This window comes from Sylvia atricapilla, chromosome 8 (genome assembly GCF_009819655.1).
Source record: "Sylvia atricapilla isolate bSylAtr1 chromosome 8, bSylAtr1.pri, whole genome shotgun sequence".
In the NCBI taxonomy this organism is placed as follows: Eukaryota; Metazoa; Chordata; class Aves; order Passeriformes; family Sylviidae; genus Sylvia; species Sylvia atricapilla.
Genome location: NC_089147.1, coordinates 20,075,046 through 20,091,039, shown reverse-complemented (window position 1 = coordinate 20,091,039; position 15,994 = coordinate 20,075,046). Strand labels below are relative to the sequence as shown.

The following is a 15,994-nucleotide window of genomic DNA, read 5'->3' as shown; positions in this document are numbered from 1 at the left end:
TTACTTATGAACAACTGGGCTATTCCCAGCTCCTTGGTGCAGTCAAAATACCTGCTCTGGGTCCCCAGAGAAGCAGCCGCAGGATCTGCTTTTAGTGAGTTTTGCTGCAGTTCTGCTCGGTGTTTGAATGGAGCCTAGGTCACTACATGTGAAACACTCTGTTCATTAGCAGAAATGCCAACACCCCCAAGCAGCAATCCTGTCTCAGTCTGCAGCCCAGGCCTTGACAAGGTCTCCAGTTTGTCCAAGACAGATAGATAACACCAAACCCAGAGCAGAAGAATTCCAAAGTGAGATGAATTCAGAGCATTTGGAAAGTTTTCAAAGCCTTGGGGGTAATTTTTGCCTTGCAAATAAAGTCTTACAGCTAGGGTCTCCAGGGGAAGGGACACCACCAACCAAATGGATTTGACAGTTGCTTTATTGCAGACTGTTGATTTCATGTGTCGCTGACACCTTCCTTTGCCTCAGCACAGAAACCACAAGCGCCAGGCACAGAGCTGTCCCAGTGGCCACAGCAGCAAACCCCAGAGCCCAGGGGGCTGCAGCGTGCACAGCCGCTCCTGCGGGGAGAGACACCCCGATTACTGCTCCCAGCGAGGCACAGGCGTGCCTTAGGGGCTCAGCCTTTCTGAAAGGCCTCACAACAGCCCCCTTCCCCTGCCCTGCTGCCACACTTACCGAGGCTGTCCTTGGCCGTGTCCTGTCTTAGCTCATCCTGGAGGAAAATCACAGGGCCCTTGCTGGAGACATGGGAAGTACCGTCCTGAAAAGGATGCTCAGCACTCCTTCTACCCCCTACAGAGCAATGTGAAGGCTGTAGGTAAGAAGATGTGCAACCCTGAAGGTCAGAAAACTTCACCCAGTTCAGCTTCTCAATACAGGGGAAAGCAATGAAGGCCACAGTTTCCATGTGGCTCCAGGTAGAACAAAGAGCCCATGAAGCTCTGTCTTTTTGGCATAAGAAGAGCCCTTAGTCAGTGGAAAGGAGCAGAAAATGCTTTGTCAAGCTGTCTATGCCTGAAGGGAATTACTCCATCGGCTACATGTCTCCTACCCCCCAGCTTGGAGACTAGGCCCTTGCTGCCCCTTGGCATAGGGAAGCAGAAGGCCAGGACACTTACTGGCTCTGGAAGGACAGGGGGTGATGCAGGGCTCCCTTAGAGACCGGTGGCACACCGAAGCGCTGCAGTGCAGGTACACCTGGAGAAAAATGGAACACAGCCTGAAATCCCTCATGCAGTGTCTGGAGACTGGCGATACCCACTTACTCCCTCCCCCTGCTCTGCCCCAGCAGGGCAAAGAAACAACAGGAAGAGCAAAAGCAAGAAAACCTGTAGCTGGAGAGATAAAGACAGTTAAATAAATGAAGGAGAGGAGGAGAGGGAAGAAGAAACCTAAAGCACAAGTGATGTAAAGGAAAGCCACCTACCCTGCTCCTACAGGCAGACTAGTGCCCCTGCAGTTGGAGCATCAGCTACTGGAAGATTAAATCCCCTAATGTTTACTGCTAAGCATAAAATTGTGCAGCATAGAATATTCCTTTGGGAATATTCATTTTGAGTCAGCTCTGCTCCCTCCCAGGGTCTAGCCTATCCCATGCCTACTCACTTGGGGTTGACAGATAGCAGAATGAAGCAAAAGTCTTGTTATTCTGCAAGCTCTACTCAGCAAACAGCAAGAACATCTGTTTTCAACACAGATTTAGCGACAAAGCCAAAGCCACAGCACCATATGGGCTAGTATGGAGAGTTAGCTCCATACCGGCACACCTGTCCTGCAGGGGGAAGGCAGGGAGGTCTGCTCGGCTTCTTTCACATCCAGGCTGTAGCCTTGGAGCCCTCTGCTGTCCGCTCCAAGGCAGCTGCGAAACCTTTACCCCATATACTTTCAACCTCAGTCAAACCTGGCGTTACAACACTTCTCCCTGACCCCAGTAATACTGCCCGAGAACCACTTCACTGTGACCCTTGTTAAGACCAGCTGAGACCAATTTTGAGTATTAGTTAATCCCAGGAGCCCTGAGCAAACAGTACAAGACAGGGTGACTTAACTGGAGAGCGCAATGAGATTCAGAGCCCAGATGCTTCAAAAGGTACTTAAAGTTATTTCTGAGTAATTTTGGCCAAGAAATGTAGTTTAGAGAATAACGATTAGCACAGCTAGAGCACACACCCTAAGCTAATTCACCAGACAAGCTAGCACTTGCTTAAGTAAACCACGACCCTTCTAGTAGTCACATTTTCTGTCACACCCCTCCAGTGATGTCTCTTACCTCTACCACACTCACTTCATGGAATAAGGTTTTTGGCATCGACCTTTCCCCTTCTGTTTCAGCGGGGGATTTTCTAGTCTTCACCCCACTCACCCAAGGAGGCCAAGAGACTTGTAGTTATGAAGTGGTTCTTATTCCTTGCACATTTTACTTGTCTTCAATATGAAGCTAGGCAGCCAGGACAGGATCTTACCAGCCCTGAGAGTTTCTCTTGGGAAGTGGAGTCCACAAAGGTGAATGTGTAGAGGGTGAAGCGCTGGTAATGAGAGGGGAACAGTAGGCCGGAGGTGAAACTTGGAGGCATCAGCTGTGTCTGATAGTTGTCCCCTTCATAAGGGCACCTGAGGAGGAAAGGCAAGGGAAAAAAGCTAAGGAAAAAAGAGCAAGTGGTTCCCCCAACCCAAAGTTTTTTTACAAGTCACTTACCCATCCACCAAAATTGGCCACTGTAGTTGTTGCTGGGGGTTGGTGCTTGGTGTGGCCCAGCAGTGGTGCAGAACTAAAATCAGGTCTGGGTCTGTTCTCTGAAGGATCTTGACTTCTGCATAAACAGGGTCTCTCAGAGTCTTCACAACAGGATAGTCACTGTCTGTATAGTAGGAAGTATAGCTTCCATCTGGGACAGAAGAAACCCAAGAGCCATGTAAGAGCAAGAAGAAACAGGAATAGGCATCCTTTATATTCAGTTCCCACCATGGTAGAGAAGCAGTGCTGGGTTAACCCATCAATAGTGTTACTCATCAGAGACCAGAGCCCTGCACCAAGAGGCTTGAGTAGGTCCTGCAAACCTCTCCTACCTGAGGCCAGACGCAGCTCCAAAGACAGAGGACCTGGCTGGGACACAGCAGGGAGTGGTGGCAAGGTGAAAACCTGAACACTCAAGGGAATGGAGTTCCCACTGATGGAATAACTACACCGGACATGTAACCTGGTGGGAAAGGAAAGCTCCAAATCAAGCAAATAAGAGAAACCACTCTGATACCCCCTTTCTCCAATATGGGAGCATATAATCTGCTTTAATTAGTTATATCCTCTTTCTTACTACCCTTCCTTTTCACAAATACTTGAAATTCTCTTTAGTGTTTAGATTTGAGAATCTGCAGATTGTCACTGATCAACACCAGCTTTATTCCTACTAATTAGAGATATATCAGTCTTTAACCTATTCCAGTGCCCTCATATGAATTCAGTTTGTGACAAGCAGGAGTTTCTCTAGTGACATTGAGCACAGTGACACCCAGCAACATCAGCCCCAGGGTAATACCTGAAAATGCTATCCCTAGTGACAGAGCCAAGGCTCCCAGTCTTCACATCCCTGCTTGCCACCAGCTCATTTTCATATATGGCCTGGTCTCCAATCATCTGGAATGACAGACAGGCACCATCATTGTGGTAAAGTCAGGCTGGATCAATATGAGCCTGGAGAACAGCATTTGGCCTCTGGAAGCCTGTGGCATGTCCATTAAGCAGCCAAAGCCAAATCAGGTTGTTCCAGCTCTTCCAGCCTAGCAACAGCTGCAGCACTTACCTGAAAAGTAGTGCCACAGGCAGAGAGTGGAAACTGGTACACAACAAAGGCATTGTTTGTCAGGACAGGGACACAGCCAGTACTATGTCCACTGGCCAGTTGCACTGAGTCCAGAGCAACAGGTGGCAAGGTCACATCTCGAGAAACAGCAATGGAAAACTGGCCATCTGGTGTGCAATGAGCTGTCACTGGAGAAAAAGATACAATCAATCTTGAGCTCAGAGATAAGAGGGATGGGAAGGAGGCCCTAACCAAGACAAGGCCAGCAAGTCCTGCAGGCTGTCTTGCCTTTAACCCATAAAACAAACGCTAAGTATGGCAAGACAAGTACAACCAGCTCCAAAATCAACACAGATGCTGGGCATAAAACCAGGTCTGTTGCAATACAGTGGAAAATGCTGGACACTGCTCTGGGACATGATATTCTTGGCAACCAAAAACATAGCCCTGAGGCACCTGCAGTACGGGGATACACCAAGCTTGCCCTGCCAGCAAAGTGAGAAATCCAGCTTTGCAGCATCTCAGAAGGGAGGGACAACTGTTGCTCACGCTTACCTGTGTTACCAAAGTAGCAAGGCTTCACCCTGTCTCTGGGGTCATAGCAGCACCCTCGTGCTTCACAGTCTCCCTGGCTGATGGGCAGGGAGGTACACGGCAGCCGGTCCTGGCTGGAAACAGCCAAACAGACACTAGTGCTGGGAGCATCCAGGGCTGGAAAAACAGCAGGCCTTTGCACTAAAGCACAAGAGAAGGGGGACAAAGACATGAAGGAGACTGATTGAAGGTGTCCTGTTGACTCTGGATACAAATCAAGGGGAGTGAGAGTCAGGTGAGGGTCAAACACAAGGCCTGGATCTGGCATGGAAGCCTGGTCAGGAGAGACCTGCATCTCCATGGAACAGAGACTGCCCCTGAGGCCTTGTACAGCAAACTGGGCTTACATCAGATCTGTCAAGATAAAGTGTTTTGGATCAACTCTTGGTAGCTAAGAAAATCATTGTACCTCATCTCCAGTTCAATCCCTGAACTTGAAGAAACTCATACAGCCAGAATATGGCTGGGAGACACAATGAACATATTCACTTGCTGACCCTGCAGAGAGGCACAAGTCCCCAGCAAGCTGGTGGCTCCTATGTCCAAATGCTTTTCCATGGAGCTTTCTTTACAGCAGTAAGTCCCCTTTCCTAGGCCTCAAACTGACTAGGAATGGCCATCTGAAAGAAATGGCACTCGTCACCACAAGATTCCGACAGGTGCTTGTATCTTACCGGGACGGTCCACAGGGCATCTAAGCAGAGTCTCTTCATGGAGAACCTTTTGTCCAGCAGCATCTGTTCCTTCAAGCCCAACCAGTATAAGGTAATTGTGTTCCTAGGGAAAGCCACACCAGTCAGGACAGCCAGAGCAACAGTAGTTACAGTCCCAGCAGAATCCCTAAGGTCACTCACCCACTCAAAGACGTAACAGCCAGCATAAGAGATTGATACTTTCCTGGAGCCATCTGGAGTACCAGATACCAAGATCCCACAGCCAGAGTCATTCTGCAGAGCATGTGCCCTCCCTTCAGTATCTAGGGAAAGAGGACACAGCAGCAGGGGCTTCAGAGTCCCACATTACAGATTAGACCCACTGCAATCCTACCTTTCTGTACAAAATAGGGACCTATTCAGTATTAGAGTCTAGAACAGCAGTGAGAGAATCCACAGCCAAGACATCTAAATCCCGGCACAGCACTTCACCAAGTCCTTGACTGCTGTGTCACATAAACAGCCCTCTGATTATGCAAGATGTACAGAAGCTGTTCAGCAACACTTCACATCAAAACCTATTCCTTTCTTCTCATTCCACACATCTCTGCATTTGGGCAAACATATGGCTAAAATGTCTCTTGATATTGCCTCACCCCAAGTAGTCAGCACAAATGAAGCATTCCCTTCCCAGCCTGGAGGTAAGGTGAGCTGTAAGCTATTTTGGCCACATGTCAGCAGGGTAGGATCAGAAAAAACACTGCCGTGAGTCCCCAGAACCAAGGTAAGGGGACCAAGAAGCACCCAGAACACAGCTCCTGATACAGCCCTAGAGTGCCCTACACCACCCATCCTGCTCTCTTGCTAGGCTCTTAGCCTAGCCCTTTTAAATTGTGGAGCCAGCTGGGAGCAGAAATCCCTGAAGTGTCCAGGTGGGCCCAGCCCAGCATTTTAACACCTTCCATTGCCCTCACCTGAACTCAACAGGATCTGCTTGCACTCTTTGAAGGAAGCCAAAGGGGAAGAGCTGAGCTAATGTCAAGAGATGGGTCTTTATTTGTACTGTAGAGTCCTAGAAGGCTCTTCAAACCCTTTTTCCTGCCGTGAGTTCTTCTCACAGTTGGGACACACAGGAAATCTGTTTGCTTCTTCCCATGCAACCTATTGCTGCTCTAATTGCTCATTACATGGCATGAGTGCAAGAAACTTAATGACAATGCCCTTTTACTCTTTTAAAGATTATACGGGTTCAAATGCCAGACACAGGGTGCTGACATAAAACACAGAAATAGCCCTCCATATAAAATCTGTTAGAAATCATGGAGCTCAGAAGACTTTGCACATCTAAACAGTGGTGATTCCCCATAAACACTCTTTGCTGTGGACTTACAGCCCTGTTTGCAGCGTGGCTGTGTGGGGATAGTTGCAGGACTGGTGGAAGGATGGTGTGCTCTCTGGGACCCCTACCCCCAAAAACTGGCAGGTGGGCCCCTGAGATGGGCTTGAAACACAGGGAAGGGGAGCCTATGTGATCCCAGAGAAACTGCCTGCCAGCAACCATTGTCTGCCAGCAAGAATTGCCTGCCTGTAACTGCAAGGGTCATGGAGACCCTTCTCCCCAGCCACACATCAGGCAGCCACACCAAGTGAATGCCTCATTGTCCATCTTTCCATACATGTTTCTGCATTCATGCAACGGAACTGTGAATGTCTTTACACTTCTGCTCTCAGCAGACCCTCCAGTTCCTGGATGTTTGCACAGCGCTGTACAGCATCAGTACACTGGCCCCTGCCAGCCCTCTTCACAGGGATGGTGGGCAGCAGCTGAGTCTGAGGGAAGCATTTCCTTTGTCCCTCCACCTCAGCCCACAGCCCATCTTTGCTGCACAGCTGTACAAGGTACCATGATCCCAGCTGTGCCTATGTCTGCTAATTTCATGCACCAACCAGGACGGCTGCTCTGCAAAGTACACGATTCTGCGCAACAGGAGACAGAGACAATGGACCTTGACAGGCCACCTGTGTGGCTGAGGCTTGAGCAGCCCTCATGAATCAGCTGTGCTCCCTACACTGCCTGCCTGGGCACTGGGCAGTGACAGTGGAGAGACACCCAGGCAAAACATTTGGACTTTGGCAGGGAGGAAGGTTTCATCTCTTTAGAAGCTGAACACTGTGCATGCCCAAATGCTTCCTTTGACTGCATTACCTGCTGATAATTGAGTAAAAATCAGTGAAGTACTTTGGAGCTATAGGGAAGTCCTTTTATTACACTTCAATCCATCAATACTTTACTTACACTGACAGCAAAATGTCTACACAGACTTGAAGAATAATTCTACCTGAAACAACCCCAGAACTGCTGCAGATCCACCAAGATCCCCCAAGATCCCTGTGCTGAGAATGGTTTCAGGTAACTGCCCTTTCCTAGTTCCTACATAGACACCAAACAGCTGTGTTTGATTATGTAGGGAGGAGAGGGTCTTCAAATGAGCCTGAAATTCATGGAAATTGAATGCTTTGTTTGAAAGAAGTTGTTATGGAAAGTGGAAACCAGCCTAGCTGAAATGAAACAAGCAGGTCTCTCTTCCTCAGAAATCTTTTCCTCACCCATTTGGTTGTTCTCATGCATTACAGTGACCCAGCTGTAAGCACCAGTTTAGATAGCACCCAAGACCACCACAGACAGGAAGGACATGCAGAGAATGAAGGCAGCTGAAGAAAACATCTCAGTGGGCCAATATTCTGATCAATAAGTGTCATGGGAACAAGGGAACTTCGTAGACAAAGTGGCAAGGTCATGACCACTGGTGGCTGGCAGCTACCTCCTCTGACAGTGCAAACTCTCATGAACTTCCCTTTCACTAGGTGAAAGTCCATGAACCTACATGAACTTCCATGAACTGCCCTGACAGCATCTAAGCTGATGCAGGAATTTGGCCAGCAGATCAACAAGTAGCCAAAAATTGTTGGCAATTCAGTTTTTCCACCAAAGTATTGAGTATGCATTTCTAAGAAGTAAAATGAGATTTAAAAAGAACAACTAGGAAATTATTGCACCTATGCAAGAGAATAACTGCACCTATCCAAGAGAATAAGGATGACTTAGAACTCCCTTCTGTAGGTACAAAAACTTTTGCAAGGGATGGAGACCTTCACTAGCTCCTCTGAGTAAAAGGGAAACTCACATTAACACACTGCTGCACAGCAAACACAGCACGCCTCAATGAAGTGGTGCCTTCAATTTTAGCTTTCATGTTTTTCAGATTCTGTGCTGCCTAAGGGTGTAGTTCTGAGCCTCATACTGTTAGTAAGCTCTTTTTACAGAGTACATAGACAAAACAAATCCTTTTCCAGAGGGAGACCGAAGACAACTGTTACAAGTTTTCAGGCCCAAAAGTACAAATAATGGTGGACTGAAGAGAGAAAACAAGAAGGATGTGACTTCATAATCTGAAACTGAAATTGGACAATGAAACCCAATATGCAAATGAACCAAAACTTATAAAAGTGTGAGACCTCATGACCAGTCATCCATTTTGTAACCATTTTTGTGTCCACCCTTAGTGTAGCCCTGGACAGGCTCCTGTACTGCCCAAGGCGTATCCTTAAAGGCCTTTTAATAAATACCTACTTTATTTTCTTAGCTCTGTCTAGTCTCCGTTTCAGGACTGCCAAGGAATCAAAAGCACTCAGTTCACCCAGGCCTCTTGCTAATTCCCACCAAGTCCTGCACTCCCTATCCTTGCAACACCCTCTAATCAGTTTTGCCTCCAAACGTGTCACAGTTCAGGAGAGATGGAGGGTGAAGGCCAGACTGAACAAGCTGAGCGCAGTGCTGAGGGTTGTTTCTAGCAGCCATTGCCACTGCTCTTGGGACCCTGCAGATACACAAGCCCTGAGTAATCTTGGGCTGGAAGCCTCCAGCTCTTTTTTATGCCCTTGCAACACACCAGATGCTCTGCTGTCTCCTAGGGAACTTTCAGGGCACTAGTTCCTCACAGTGTAGTCAGACATCAAAGAAACAAGAAGCTGAACGTGCCAGCTTCCAGCAGTATGTTGGATGAGCTTTTTTGGTAAGTGCAAGGACTAGTTGCAATAGCCTATACCCAGCTTCAAACAAGTGCATCTCTGTCCCAGGGTGGGAAGCCATTTCTTAGAAACTCTCAAGTTCTGGATTTCTCTCTTCTCTGTCTGTTTTTCTCTTTTTCTCCTCTAGGAGACCTTGAAGAGGTCAGAGTCTCAAGACCTCATCCCCTTTCCTTACATCTTCATTTTGTCTCACCCAGCAAGTCCTTTCTTGTCTGTTTTCGTGTCTGGAGACCTTTCTGGCCTTGCCAGATAGATATTTTATACTTTCCTCCCTTGTGAGGACAGACACCCCTAGGGAGAGAGACTGAGGCTACTGCTGTGCACTGAGGAATACACAGTTGCATATTCTTTGGCAAATCACATGCAGTGCAAACTGTACTACTAATATCAGGAAGATTTCAGGAACAGTGAAGGATAGCTCATACCACTGAGGACTCCCACAATCAATACTGAAGAACAGAAAACCCAAATATCACTGAAGTACTTGGAAGATGCTCTTGTGACAGTGAATCTTTATGAGTGCCTCAGTAGGAAAGTGTGCCCCTAGCATGATCGCTTTAACTATTAACTCTAGGTGAAACAAAACAAGTTTCATGAGTCCATTACAGATTTCCTAATCTCTGTTGGCATCTGCAGTTGTTTGTGAAAAGGTGTGTCCTCAACGAATAATTAATACCAATAAAAGTCTTAGTTTCATAACACAGGGCAATCTAACAAATGATTGACTAGTAACACTGACTGACCCACCCATGTGACCCTAAACCCGCCCTTGAGCTAACAGAGACATTCAGTATATAAACTCAGACTCTGACAGCCAGAGTCACTCCCTTCTGAGCCACAGAAAAAAATGGTGCTCCTGGGAGGAGTCACTGTTGTCCTCCTGGTTTGCATTTCTTGCCTGCTCTTCTTTGCAGCATGGAAAAGGAGGTCTGGAAAGGGGAAGATGCCTCCAGGACCAGCTCCCCTTCCCATTCTAGGTAACCTGCTGCAGGTGAAACCACGTCAGTTGGCCCAAACCCTCCAGAAGGTAAGGCCACTTCTTTTTCTCTCTTTCTGCTGTGGGTGAGAAATGTGTTGGACCTGTGCATGAGGATCAACCTATGGCTATGGCTTGATGACTAGCAATTCCAGAGGAACAGAAGAGTCATGGGGATTGCAGCTGCTTGGCCTCATTGCTCTTGCCATGTTGTTCAGGGCCTCATAAGTGGCACCCATCTCCACAGCCACATTTATCATGAAAGAACCAAATCTTGATGTTACCAAAGTGTGAGGCTAACTGCATGCTGTGGGAGGCAGCAACAAAGAGACTTTCCCACTCTTCCTAACTATTTGCTCCATGGCCACATTCTCTCTTGCATTTTTACAGCTCAGTGAAGAGTATGGACCAGTGTTCACAGTGCACTTGGGCTCTGACCCAGTGGTGGTGCTGCATGGACATGATGTGGTGAAAGAAGCCTTGGTTGATCGTGCAGACGAGTTTGCTAGCAGAGGACACATGCCAATTGGAGACAGGGCTAACAATGGATTAGGTATGTTTGCTGACTGAGCTTCTTCTGAAAGAGAAGGGAAGGGCTGAGGATGTGTTCAGCAGGTCACAGCTGGAGCGTACCTTGCATGAGGGAAAACTGCAAGGGGTGGGTGCAACCCACCTGGAGAGGGTAAGCCAGAGAGGGCTGTAACTGCTGAGTTCCACCACTCAAAGGGTGTGAGGTAGCAGAGAAGGGGAGCCAGATTGTTCTCAAAGATGGGCAAGGAAATGGCAAAGGCCACCAACTTCAGCAAGGGAAACTGTGTATGGGTGAGTGCTGAATTATTTATGAGGATGTTTGGCATGTAGTGGAGAAGGCCAAAAGCACTTTGACTACAGAACCTCCAAACCACAGTACGCTGTGATGGTACCATGCCAGTGCTCTCCAGGGACAGGATTCCCTGTCACCATGAGCCGCTGTTCATCTTACACCCAGCATGCCCAAGACATGCTTCTTCCTCTGCAGGGATTGTTTTTAGCAACTATGAGCCATGGTTAGAAGTCCGGCGGTTTTCTCTCACCACTCTGCGGAACTTTGGAATGGGGAAGAGGAGCATTGAAGAGAGGATACAGGAGGAATCTGACTACTTGCTGGAAGAGATCCACAAAACAAAGGGTACAGTCCATTTTTAACATATTTTATGTTTGAAAAGAATAGGCTTTATTAAGGGAGCTCACATCTTTAGTAAGGAATGAAGTTGCAATTGATTTGGTCCATGCACCAGCTACCCCTCCTTACAAAGCTGTAATAATTTTGTGATGATGTTCTGTTTGGAGGACCCTTCTGTGTAACTCAGAGACTGATCTGATATTTCTGCTAACAACCAGAGTTCAAACTACCCGTAGTAGCCATACAACAATTCATGGATTTTTTTTAATAGTCTGTAACTTTTCTGAAATCACAGGAGCATCTTTTGACCCAACCTTCATGCTGAGCTGTTCTGTCTCCAATGTCATATGCTCCATTGTCTTTGGGAAACGATATGACTATAAGGACAAGAAGTTCCTGGCTCTGATGAACAACATGAACAACATCTTTGAGATGATGAACTCCCTTTGGGGACAGGTATTTTCAGTAGGCATTTCACAATGGCAACATTCTCCCAGGGGAGCAGGAGGCCTCCCTCCCAATGAAGTTCCATTTCAGTCTTCTAGTTAGGACTCCATCAGTGCTCTGCTGCACTGAAGGAATTTCATTCAAGATCAAGAAACTCCCTTACTAAAGCTGGAATTGGCTTTACCAGCTAAGTGCAGCTTCCCAATAGTCCTGGACACCCTTCTCCACTTCTAAGGTTCCTATTACTACTACTACTACTACAGCAGCTAAGCAAGCCCTGCCAGACTGTCAAGCCTCATGGTCCTTCTGCTTGGCTCAGTCGACAGGGTTGTGGCTTTCCTGGGCTTTTGGCTAATATCAAAGGATGAGGTAAATGTCATACTATGGACCTTCCTGTTTCTTCCCTTCCAGCTCTACCAGATGTTCTCAGGTATCCTGTATTACCTGCCTGGCCCACAGCACAAGATATTTGCAGAATTTGATGCTCTAAAAGCCTTTGTAGCAGAGGAAGTGAAGTTGCACCAAGCCTCCCTAGATCCCAACTCCCCTCAGGATTTCATCGACTGTTTCCTCAACAAAATACAGGAGGTAAGGAGATAGATGGCCTCAGCTTGTCCCCAAACACATTTATGCTGAGTCCTTTCCTCTCATAAATAACACAGACATTGGGATGACCCCTTTCCAGTCAGATGTGCAATGGGAAAACATCAACAATACCCCAGATACTGCCTGTAATAGAGCTTATAGCTCTGGGTCTGTGTGCTCACCAGCCACCGCTACCTGCAGCTGTTCAGAGAGGGAGAGCTTCCTCTGCTTTCACCAAAACACAGTGACTTTTTCAGTCTGGTCTCGCAGTTCTTTCACTGGAAAGCAGTTGGGACACATGCAGTGGAATGCCAGTCAGTGCACAGATTAAAAAAAAGTTGGTATTGAGTTTACTGCTCAAAATAGCATCGCAATGCCTCAGATGGCTGCTGCACCTTAGCAGAGAAATGCAACAGTTCTCAGAGAAAAGGAAAGTCTTGGGTGACATGAGAAAGGGCCACTTCTCTCAGCCAGAGAAATAACAAAGCCTTTTCCTTAGGAGAAAGATCGTCCTAATTCCAGTTTCTACATGAAGAACCTGATAACAAGTGCCTTTGACTTGTTCATTGCTGGAACTGAGACAACAAGCACCACTATACGATATGGGCTTCTGCTTCTTATCAAATATCCAAAGATACAAGGTACCAGTTTGTGACCTCTTCTTCTCTAGCTATTTCCCTGGGCTGGGCACATGACTAACACCACATCCTTCTCCCAGATTTTCCCCTCATCTCTCTCTCTGGGACCTGACTGTATCCACGTCTTTATTTAGCCAAATCAACAGGAGAAATTTCTTTGCATGGGCAGCAGTGGAGCTGTGTTCCAGTCAACATCAAAACCAACTTAATGCTCCTGCCATGTGTGATTTGTCAACAGCTTAGGGCAACCTATTTAGATAGGTTTGGTTTTATTTACACATTTGATTGTTTGTGCCTCTCATGACAGAGAAAATCCAAGAAGAGCTTGACCAGGTAGTAGGACGATCAAGAAAACCTTGTGTGGCTGACCGGACCCAGCTGCCCTACACAGATGCCGTGGTCCATGAAATCCAGCGCTTCATCTCTCTCATCCCCCTGGCTCTCCCTCACACTGTCACCAAAGACACCAGCTTCAGAGACTATGTCATTCCTAAGGTCAGCTCCCTCAAGTTCAGCAGTTCTTAGGCTGTCAGTTGCAAGCGACAAGTTAGAACTGTTGTGGCCTGACCTTGTTTACACCCAGCCCTCTGTGAGGATTTTATCCTCAGGCAGCTGTAGCTCACTTTCACTCCCTCATAGATGCTCCATGGGCCACGACTAAAACAGTAGCTCTGACCAACACTTTCGTTCTCTTGCTCTGCAGCTTTACCCATTTGCAGAAGCACAATGGGTTCGCCACCACTCACAGCAGTGATTCTTCACACAAAAGGCAGCAAATTGAGGAGCTGCTCACCACCATCCAGAATAGCCTGTGCACATGCTTGGGAGCAAAGTCAGTCGGTGGTTATTGAGCACAGAAAGACTCTGAGCCACAAAATGCTGTAGGGGATGTTTCTGTGGAATGGAACAGACCAAACCTGTTTGCCCTGTTCTAGCACACTTCCTGAGGCAGTCTCTGCTGGCCACTGTCAGAGGCAGGCTGGTGGGCTAGAGCAGCCCATGGCTTGGCCTGTCCCACTGCAGCAGTGCTCATTGCTCTTCTGGGTGACTGTGGGCAGCTGGGAAACAGCAGTACATGGGCTGGTGTGATTTCCAGCTGTCTGTGTAGAATCATAAGGCAGGATCCAGAGAACTGCTGAGCTACCAGCAGAGAACTCTTGTGTCTTCGCTGCTGCATACTCCAGCCCCTGTTAATGGCTGGCCAGGAAGTGGAAGGTAGAGGATTGTGGCAGGAGAAATTTGTAAGGAGCAGCATATTCTGTAGGAGCTTCTTTCCCACAACTTTGTGTGCTTTTGATATTCCGGACTCATGGAAAAGAAGGGATATGATGCACCTACAAGTTCATTATTGTGAAAAAAAAAGAAAGAGAAGAATTAGGTAGTGTGCCCCTTGATGACCAGAGCAAGATAAGGATGAAGGTTCTGGAGATAAGGGAGAATTCAGGAAGAGCAACCAACAACAGCTGTGACATTCAGCAGGTCTCTCTTATAACTGCATCCTCTAAAGAAGGGTCCATAAAGAGAAAGCAAAGGCACTGGTAGGGTTATACAGGGAAGCACAATCTCAACTTGGCAGGCAGTCAGATTGAGTGATATAATTTGCCTGCCTTTCATATTCTGCTCTTCTTGTGTTACTTCAGGGCACTACAATTTATCCTGTCCTCAGTTCTGTCCTCCATGACAGTAAAGAGTTTGCAAACCCACATGAGTTCAATCCTGAACATTTCTTGAACAAGAACGGCACCTTTAGGAAGAGTGACTTCTTCATGCCCTTCTCAGCAGGTAAAGCACAGGTTTACTCTTTTCCTCTCTGTCAGCCTCCTCCTCTGGTGACTGCCCTGACTTTCCCTGCCCAGCACAGTCCCGGTGGTGCATCCCTGGGGCTCACTGGATAACTCCTCCCTTCTGCTCCCATCTCCAGTGGCATCTCCCATCTTCTTCAGGCCTGATGGCTTCTCAAATCTCCTACTAGGAGCTGCCAGTGTAATGATGTGAATGGGATCCACTGGCACTGTCTAAAATACCTATCACCTTCCTACACAAATACCCAAATTGTCCTGAATGAATCTTTTCGTGGTAGCTCCACTTTTCCCCAGCACCTTTTAAGTAGCTCTTAGGCTACATGCCAGAATTCACCTATCAATAGGCCCAACCTTCCATTTTCTTAACTGTGCTTTGTGTCACCCTGCTCTCTCTCATCTTCACTCCTGTGATGCTCCCTCCATGGTTAAGTCTTCTCCTGCTCCTATTCTTCCTTCACACACCCATCCAAACTGTCAAGGGTCTTTCGCCAACAAATTCTTCTCTTGAAAATGTTCTTTGATAACCCTAACAGTTATCTCCATGCTATGGCTGTGTGTAGCAAACAAAGCTGTGCAACACAGCTGCTTAGTACAAACTCTGATCTACTCAGAAACAGTCACTGAGTTCTATTTGCTGCTTTCACTTTCAGGAAAACGAATATGCCCTGGAGAGGGCCTGGCACGAATGGAGATATTCTTACTCATAACCACCATCTTGCAGCACTTTACTTTGAAGTCTGTTGTTGACCCCCAGGAGCTCAACATAACCCCAACTCTGAGTGGGACAGGCAATGTACCTCCTCCCTTCCAGCTCCGTGCTGTTCCCCGCTGAAAGGCACTGAACCACTCTCCAATGTCCTGAAACTGGCTATTCCTTTACATCTTATTTACTAAAGTCAACAGCAGGAGCATTGACCCACCTATCCCAGGTCTACAGGAAAGCAGTCCAAACACAAGTACATGCACAAAGTAGAGACCTCTGAAGCCTCCCAGAACTCCACCACACCACAGGAGGCCCTGGGTGACATTGCAGCCTCTTGCACTGATGCTCTGTCACAGGATCATTGAACACAGTGGCTGCATCAAACAGCTGGTAGCTGCTCCTGCAGCACATGTCCCACCAAGACCATGCTTTACAGCTGGATAGTGCTGAATGGGTGTACATTTATGGTCCAATAAACAAAAATCTATTTTTGAAGATTTGAGCTGTTATTCCATTTGGGTTGGGGCAGTGTGCACATCTGC

General features: G+C 47.4%; 2 protein-coding genes across 2 annotated transcripts; one reads left to right on the top strand and one right to left on the bottom strand.

Annotated features, from left to right (window-relative positions):
- Positions 1–300: 300 nt before the first annotated feature.
- On the bottom strand, positions 301–5,902 carry ZP4 (zona pellucida glycoprotein 4). Its single transcript, XM_066323966.1, has 12 exons — positions 5,707–5,902; positions 5,252–5,373; positions 5,072–5,174; positions 4,359–4,514; positions 3,804–3,991; positions 3,540–3,637; positions 3,073–3,203; positions 2,702–2,891; positions 2,469–2,616; positions 1,125–1,203; positions 682–798; positions 301–563 (listed from the first exon to the last, which is right to left on the bottom strand). Exons 1-12 carry the CDS (start codon positions 5,900–5,902, stop codon positions 421–423), a joined length of 1,671 nt encoding a protein of 556 aa, XP_066180063.1. The 3' UTR covers positions 301–420.
- Positions 5,903–9,953: 4,051 nt separating this feature from the next.
- Positions 9,954–15,947, top strand: LOC136364239 (cytochrome P450 2C23-like). Its single transcript, XM_066323972.1, has 9 exons — positions 9,954–10,166; positions 10,506–10,668; positions 11,134–11,283; positions 11,573–11,733; positions 12,136–12,312; positions 12,809–12,950; positions 13,255–13,442; positions 14,588–14,729; positions 15,400–15,947. The coding sequence occupies exons 1-9, from the start codon at positions 9,987–9,989 to the stop codon at positions 15,579–15,581; spliced, it is 1,485 nt and encodes a 494-aa protein (XP_066180069.1). The 5' UTR covers positions 9,954–9,986; the 3' UTR covers positions 15,582–15,947.
- The last annotated feature ends 47 nt before the right edge of the window (positions 15,948–15,994 follow it).